This window comes from Grammomys surdaster, unplaced genomic scaffold (assembly GCF_004785775.1).
Source record: "Grammomys surdaster isolate TR1022 unplaced genomic scaffold, NIH_TR_1.0 62, whole genome shotgun sequence".
NCBI lineage: Eukaryota > Metazoa > Chordata > Mammalia > Rodentia > Muridae > Grammomys > Grammomys surdaster.
The window spans coordinates 21,070,196-21,079,016 of record NW_021604564.1 but is presented as its reverse complement, the minus strand read 5'-3'; the positions used below and the strand labels follow the sequence as shown (position 1 = coordinate 21,079,016).

The 8,821-nt window shown below is 33.6% G+C and overlaps 1 protein-coding gene across 3 annotated transcripts in view; it reads right to left on the bottom strand.

Moving 5' to 3' along the window:
• The window catches only part of Kiaa1109 (KIAA1109 ortholog), a 189,899-nt gene that overhangs the window by 73,375 nt on the left and 107,703 nt on the right, over window positions 1-8,821 (bottom strand). For all 3 annotated transcript variants that reach the window (XM_028763894.1, XM_028763886.1, XM_028763876.1), the window contains exons 46-49: window positions 6,752-6,927; window positions 3,323-4,029; window positions 2,676-2,921; window positions 1,206-1,299 (exon numbers count right to left, since the gene is read on the bottom strand). In XM_028763894.1, coding sequence (XP_028619727.1) covers window positions 1,206-1,299; window positions 2,676-2,921; window positions 3,323-4,029; window positions 6,752-6,927 — 1,223 coding nt within the window. The remainder of the gene's footprint in view (window positions 1-1,205; window positions 1,300-2,675; window positions 2,922-3,322; window positions 4,030-6,751; window positions 6,928-8,821) is intronic.

The following is an 8,821-nucleotide window of genomic DNA, read 5'->3' as shown; positions in this document are numbered from 1 at the left end:
TCCCTCCCTCCCTCCCTCCCTCCCTCCCTCCCTCCCTCCCTCCCTCCTCACCCTTCCCTCCCTCTCTCTCTCTTTCTGGCTCTCTCTCTTTAAGGATAGGATATGCCTAGGAAGTGCCTATGAAATAAATAATTAAAGATGATTCTAAGCAATGATCCGTAGCTACTTCCGCAAGAGTTAAATCTGAGATCTTCTCTACACTAGGCTCTGGCCTGTTTATCAATATCTACTTGAAATGTTGCTCAAGACAGGTTTTTGCATTATCCAGAACTCTAAAATCGTGATTAGAACTGTAGTTTGATCTAATAATAATTTTCAGAGGAGTCAAATCTTCTGTTTAGTGGTTGCCTAGCCTGAGGTCTATGCTGCAGGACAACATTAGCATAATACTAATTATGCTATCAAAGATGAACAAAGTCTCAAACATGACCATAAATATTAAAACACTTCTAGTCATAGTACAAAACAGACCCACTGAAAAGAAATTATAAATTAAAGCAAATACTACCACAGATATAAAGTCATATGGTTAAATGTATTCCTCATATACAAATGCTCTACATACCACGAGTAAATGCTATCAACATCAGAATCACTCTATCAGAAAAGACCCAAGTACAGAACTTTCAGAAAAAAAATTAAGAACAAAGAGTTAAAATACAGTATATGGGTTTTTGTTCATTTGGTTTTTGTTGTTGATGATGTTTCCTTGTTTAGACAAACTCTTACTCTGTAATCTAGGGTAGCATGGGATGCAATGTACAGCCGATAGAGTTTTTTTTTAAAAAAGGCTTCATTTATACTGTAACAGATTTCAAACTGTTATGTTTCTTAAAATTCTAAATGACAAATCTGAAGTCTAGGTGAATAATGATTAAAGTTTTTATTCTTTGTAATTTTAATTAATTATTTAAATGACAGGAAAAATAACAATCTACATGCTAAATAGAAATCTGTACTATGATCATTTTTCTTATAAGACAATCTCACCAGATACTGGAAACTGGGCATTTTTTTTAATGAGTGGGGGTGAATTTATGTTAGGCAGGTGTAACAAAATCAATTGTTTTTTTTTCCAAATTGTATCTAGAAACACTGTATAAACTTCAAAATTTACGTAGTATGAGTTCATTCAAGGAATTCAAAGTTATTTATAAATTGTAACAAGGAAGTAAAAGAAAACAGGTAAAGGTAAGCACACTTACTGTATATTTGGTGTGATACCTTCAAGTAGCACAATATTAACCCCACCAATGTGAGCAGTAGCACAGGTCTCAGTCATCTTTTGATGCAAAACATCTTAAATATAAAAAAAGTAATTTGAATTCTGAAAATTGTATATTATATTAAACTTACTTTATTCACAATATATTTGAGGACAAATGATAATTATAAATTATAATAAAATGTGCTTAATTATTGTCAGACTACCTTATGAAAATTTCCTCAGCTTACTGTTTTGCATACATACATGTGTACAGAGTATATCTAAAAAGTAGAATTATGCAGAAATGCGCTTCATGCATTAAATAACTTACTGGAATTAAATGGCCTATACCACAATGTACTTTGGAAAAAAAAAACTACTACTCTTGGTTCATATACTTTCTGTGATTTCAATATACTTATTACTTATGTATCTAAGTAAAATAAACATGTCATTTTGCCTGCTTTTCTCTTTTAGAATTTTTTCATATAAATAAGTCCTATGATACAACTTATAATGGGTAAGTCTTAAACTGTCTTGGGACTATAAACATAACCACCAGCTCTTTAACATCAGTCACTTTCTGTTCTTTCTAGGTTGTAGAACTAGAATTGCTACACTAAAGAAGAAATATAGTTTAGAGACAACAATGTAATTCTTAATGTTTACTAAAGCAACAGAAGAAAAAACTGGTCAATCTTAAAATAACTAAAGTTAAAAATTTACTTCAATATAGACATCTTTTGCCTTGTATTTGAGAATTAATGTGTTTGTATTTCTCTTAGCAATTTACAATTTTTCATTTCTTCACAGAATTTTCTTTAATCATATATAAATTTCATGTAAAAATTAGTGTTTAACTTCTGTTTCATACTTAGGGTATGAAACAAAACAGCTACAGATGAGTATTTAATGCAAAATTTAGACTTTATATATTGGATAATCATAAGTTAACAAAAATGAGTGGTCATTCATAAGTTTCTTCTCTTGAACAATGCAATGACCATGAAGAAAACAACACTGATATGCAAGGGAATCCCAAAAGTCAACTCCATACTGTTCTATCCATTGACTTAAATATTTCATTTTATTTTGCAATTTCTGAAACTGGGGTATATTTTACAAGCAATTTCATCTGACAGTATTTTTTTTTTGTGCTACATAAAGTTATGGAGCATATTCAAACATGCTCTCCTAGATTTAATGAACTATCATACTTTCTGTGACCATTTTAGAAATAAATGGCACATTTTAATTACTCTAGAGAAATTTTATGTCCAGTAATAGAATTTTTGTGAAGTTCTCAATTTTTTATAAAGATACTAAGAATGAACATTAGATTATAAATTTCTATAGTGGCAATAAGGAAATGCAAATATCGTACAACTTCATTTTTCTTGAATGTTCAAATATTAGAAACACATTTCTTTAAGCAAAGCAACATTATAGTATTAGAAAAGTGTTACACCTTTCATTTTTTCCTTAAGGGTGAAACTGCCATGGATCCTCTTCAGTTCTGATTCCATTGTCAGCCCACCAATATCCGCCTCTAGGTGTGTGCGGTTCACCATGCCAATCCCAAACACAATTAAAGTAACATGCTGAGGTTCAGAGGTTACCAGACTACGTTTCCTCTGTGTTTTAGTCAAGCTGTTGTTGTCTTGTTCATTCTCGAATACAACTCTACACGTTGGCTCTGTAGGACTTCGAACACCTTTTTAGTAAATGGAAATATATGGTTTGAGATTTGAAAAAACAGTACAAAGAACATTCGAAATACTCTATTAGCCTTCTTGGTTTCAAACTCTAGACTAGACTTTTCCCTCTTTAAATGATTCAACTAATTTTTTTCAACATCTTCCCCAATACCTACTGAAGTAAATGATCAATCTAGATATTTGAAATTAAGTCTGTCTGAATCCTTTAAAAGTAGTCCATGTTAGGGTCAAGGAAAATAGGAAGTATGCTGACAGAATATCTTAATGTCAGCACTATTTTCTCCTTTTGGTGAGTACCAATTTCTCTGCATTTCAATAATTTACACCATTAATATGGTGAACAGGCTTCTTCAGCATTCTTAAACAGAAATTTTTAAATCATGAAAATGCTTGTTACCTGCTGGTCCAAATGTTTCTGAAGATTTTTCCAATATTCCTGTTGGATCCGAGATAAGTGAATAGAAGTTCAGCAATTTATACATATTCTGCCAGCATTCAGCGGAAGGCTCACTTTGCTCTGACACTGTTATGGAATCTGAATCATCCATATGAATGGTCATATGATCCACTACATCTTTTGAACCTTTTCTAGATACTTTTGAAGTTCTTCTTTCAGACCTTCCTAGTGAATTTTTGTTTCGGGATTCTTTTTTATTGTTCTCATTGTTGGCCCGTTTGTTCTTGGCATTATTTACTCTGTTGCCACCATTGAGACTCCCTCTCGAACTGCGGCTGAAGTCAGATGAACGGAAATCCCGATGTTTTCTGGTTTTGAAGGTAGGTGTAGGGGAAGCTGATCCAGCTGTGTATCTACTAAGTTTAATGTCTGTCTGAGTTGCTTTGATGTCATCTATCATTGTACTGAATTGATGGATAAGACGGACCAGAGCCATATCCACATGCTGACTTATTGACTGGCAGGAAATAGTGAAGTTGCAATGGAAGGTGTTGTAATAGCGTTTGTTGAGATCATGAAAGGAAAGGGCACTGGTGGAGTTTTGCGGAGTGCACACTGACTTTTCCATTACAACAGCACTGATGCTGAATGTTTCTAACATTAATGCTGGCTTGAACTCCAGTGGGGGAAGATTCACATGGCCTTGCCTAAAATATTCAAAAGGAAAGGATGTTACTTCCTTTTGTAAAGAACTACATAGCATATTCTTATGCATTTATAAACATAATAACCTCCAAGGTGAACTGTGCAGTTAAGCAAGAGATTCAATACATTGGATGTTTGCATTAGTCTAGTCTGTTTATAGGCAAGAAGATAACCTTTCATTTTTCTTGTTAATTTTACTCTAAAATGAACTAAGAAGTCAAAATCAATTGTCTTCTATTTAAAAAAAAATGGTTTCAATAAAACAATGAAAACATTTTTTCCTTGCTATCTAATATCGCATACAATAATATGGAAATTAAGAGTTAGCCACAGATCAATTAGAACCAGCCCATCATACTAAACAATTAATTAAAATTTCAAACTTAGTATAATCCTATTTGTTACTGGAAAGAAAATCCTCACAGCTTCATTTACCAAGTTGTAAGTGGAACGGAAAACCAACTGAAACAAACCACACTAAAAGTTCCTAAAATCTTATGCAAAAATTGTTATACCCCTGACATATCTAAAAATTTTTGGGTAAAAATTACAGTCATTTTAAACATTTTGTTTTAAAAAGGCACTCAACTTCTATCAACAATAATGATAAATCTCAAGTAAATCACCATTTCCCTTCTTTTTTCCACGTGTTCTGTGAATACACTGCCACATAGGGAAAATGAAACATAGGCCATATTATCTATTTTTTTAAAAAATCAGAAACTACTCTGATATTTCAACTCAACTATGAATTTACAACTAGGGCTGTAATTCCTTATTTATTATTTAATAAAAAGTATGCCACATGATAGTATAATATGTACAGATGAAATGAAGCTGGTCACAAGAGGCTATCAATGTTCTGCATATAGTTGCAGAAGGAAACACTGGATGCTAAGAACTACAATAAAAGAATAAAAAGTTATAAAAATAATCCAAAACAGAGGGGAGACATAACAAATCTCTGAGAAAAAGCAAACAACCCAAAAAAGTCTGAACTATGTAATGATGAACAAAAGGAAGAAAAAAAAACATCTCGGGATAGTCAAGAAAAGGAGAAAAGAGCTCTGGGCACATAGAAAGGGAAGTGTGGCTAGGTGGGTGGGACTTGGTACATGCACCACTGCATGGCATTTATGACACCAGTAAAAGGCTGTAACTGGTTTCTAATTATACATATATGCATATCTACAAAATCTGTATATCTATAGGCAGTTTCTGATCTCCTTATATATTATGTATAATGACTATGTATAATGTAGTTACATGTACTTATTTACAAAAAATGTGATGTATTTGCATGTGTGTTCCTACACACACACATATATATTTATATACAATATTTTGACATTTTAAAGATTTTTCCATTAAGTTTTACAAACACTTTACAAGAACTCCCTGTGTTTAACAAAAAAGAGAAAACTGCTTCTATGACCCTGTATTATTAGAAAATTCTTAGTAATTTGAGCTCAAGTAAAATTAAAGAAAGCCCTATAATCTATACATGACTCATTTAAAAAAAATTTTAAATTATTTAAAAATTTAAATATGGGCCATTAAGATAGCTTAATGAATGAAGGCACTTGCCAGTAAGTCTGATGATATCAGTTCAATTCTGGGACCCACATACTGGAGAGAACTGTCTCTCAGAGGTGTCCTCTAACCTCCATAGGAATGCTGTGTCATGCATGCACACATGAGTATATATATGCACACACAACAAATAAATACAATTTCATTTTTAAAAAATTTAAATAAAATATTCAAACTAAAAATCCAGTTTTCTTAAGTTTAAATTGGATATAAGTGATCTTTTACTCTTAAACCTTGCAAAACAACAAAAAATAAAAAACTAAGACTGTCAAACCTATTAGTAGATATAAAAGGGCTTATTCAAGCAGTAAAGATATGTACAAATTACCCAAGAAAATACAGAATGGCAGTAACAGGTTGTTCATATCTTTATCTGTCATATGTTACATATGCCTTCCTATATATTTGTTTCTTATGGCTATGCTCTCAATATGAATTTTACTCTATTCTGGATAAAAAATATTGTCTGAGGGGCTGGAGAGGTAGCTCAGTGGTTACTGTGCAATTATGAAGACTGGCATCCAGACCTCAGCACTCATTTAATAAGCCAAGCATTCCATGAACATGAACAAAGCTCTAACAGTAGAGGAGGTAGGAAGATTTCTAGGGTTTGTTAGCTTCCAGCCTAGCAAAGACAAGATTAAGATTAGCCTTAGGTTAGGGAGAGACTCTACCTCAAATGAACAGGTAGAAAATGTTAGAGAACACCTGACATCCTCTTCTGGTCCCTGTGCATGTGTACACCCCACCCCATACATACATTTATGCATACAATCACACGGACACCCACATCTATATAAATATATCCATACCTACACAAATATGCTAAAAATCAACTCAAAAGGTAAGTTAGGAATGAACTGTCAGTGCAAAATTAAAGCTACAGAAACATAAAAACTTCACTACTGAAGTTAAGCATACAAATACTGTATGCATTTATCAATAGATATACTTTAGACTACCTCATGCACATTCTATAAAAAAGGCCTAAAATCCTGCTTGGTCAATTAATAAAATCAAAAGGTTATTCATAATAAAATATGATTATTACATTTATTAACTGGAAATTATCTTCTCATTGTTACTAAAATTATAATTTTTGAATAAAATTTCATATAATATGAAAAATACCTTCTTGCTCTTTTCCCTTTCCTGTCTTTAGCTGTGTCCGAATCTACAATATCTGCTCTGAGGCAGTCTAAAGTTCCTGAAAATGAAAGGTGTTCTCCAAAGTACATCCGGTAACAAAGGGGCATTGTGTCCTGTGACTGGATTCCTGTATGACTCAGAAGAGGTTTAAAAACAACCTGAAAGATATCAAACAACAGCATTAACATAATTTATTGTTTGCTGATGATTCTATTCTTATTCTAACACATAATATCTATTACCACAAAATGAAACAAAACTAAGACACCATAATTGTTTTGATAAAAAAAAAATAAAAAAATAAAAAATAAATAAGTTACCCTATAACTTCCCTGAGGGTAAAATAATTTAATTACATTCATTTGTGTTTATCAAAGTCTATGGATACCCATGTATTTCTATTAAAAAATCAAACCTAGCACCAGACCTGGCTGCCCAAGCCTATTATCATAGCTAACAGAGAAGCTAGTCAAAAGAAATGAGAATTCAAACTCCAAGCAAGGAAGTTAACTATACCCAAAAGCATAGGAAATACATTTTACACCAGCATGAACAAAAAAAGGACACATACACACAGACATACACACACACATACACACACAATCACTACCACCATCAAAATAACAGGAATTAACATTCAGTTGTCATTAGTATCTCTCAACATCAATGGACTCAATTCCCCCATAAAAAGACACAGGCTAACAGAATAGATATGAAAAGAGGATCCATCAGTCTGTTGCATACAAGAAACATACCTCAACATCAAAGATAGATATTAACTCAGATTAAAGGGCTCAAAAAGATTTTCCAAGCAAATGGACCCAAGAAGCAAGCTGGTATAGCCATTCTAATATTTAACAAAATAGATTTCCAACCAGATTTAATCAAGAGATGTAAAGAGGCACTTCATAGTCATCAAAGGAAAAATCCACCAAGATAATGTCTTAATTTTCAATATCTATGTCTTGAAATGCCAAGGCACACACATTTGTAAAGAAACACTACTAAAGCTTAAATCACACATCGAACCCCACACATTAATAGTGGGAGACTCAACACTCTAATCCAGACCAAAACTAAACAGAGAAGTAAAAGGTCTAACAGACATTATGACTCAAATGAACCTAACAGATATCTACAGAACATTTCACCCAAATGTAAAAGAATATGCCTTCTTCTTAGCAGCTCATGGAACCTTCTCCACAATTGACCATATACTCAGTCACAAAACAAGTCTCAACAGATCCAAGAAAATTGACCCAGAGAAACTAAGTAACAAGAAGGGCTTGGGGGGGGGTGGTGGGGTGTGGTGGTGGTGGGAGATATATGGATCTCACTGTGAAGATGAAATAAAATAGACATCACAGGTAGACAGGGGAAAGGACCTGGATGGATGGTATGGGGATGGGAACAGGAAGGATCAGGAAGGTGGAAAATAGAGAGTACAGGGAGAGACAACTAGAATGGGGAGAGGATGAATCTCTGTGACAAGCTAGAAATCCAGTCCAATGAAAACTCCCAGGAATCTATGAGGGAGACCCTAGAATCTAGGTGACCCTACCTAAGACTTCTAGCAATGGAGTATATGGAACCTGAATCAGACATGTCCTGTAACCAGGCAAGACTTCCAGTGGAGGGTTTGGGACACCAACCTAGCCAAAAAAACCTCTGACCTACAATCTGTCCTTCCTGAAAGATGTGCTGTGAAAAAGTTGGCACAGAAATTGTGTGAGTGGCCAAACAATGACTGGTCCAGCTTGAGATCCATGCCAGTAGAGGGAGACCATTCACAACACTACCCGGAGAACCAGGAACCAGAGGATAGGTAGTCTAAAGAACCAAACACAACTACCAAAAATAAATAAATAAATAAATAAATAAATAAATAAATACATAAATAGGAAGTCAATGAAATGATTTCTGTTATATCCATAGATTGGGCCTAGCACACTTGTCATCAGAGATGCATCACCCAGCAACTGAGGAAAAATGATGCAGAGACATATAGCCAAACATTAGGTGGAACTTGGGGAATCCTGTGGAAGGAGAGGA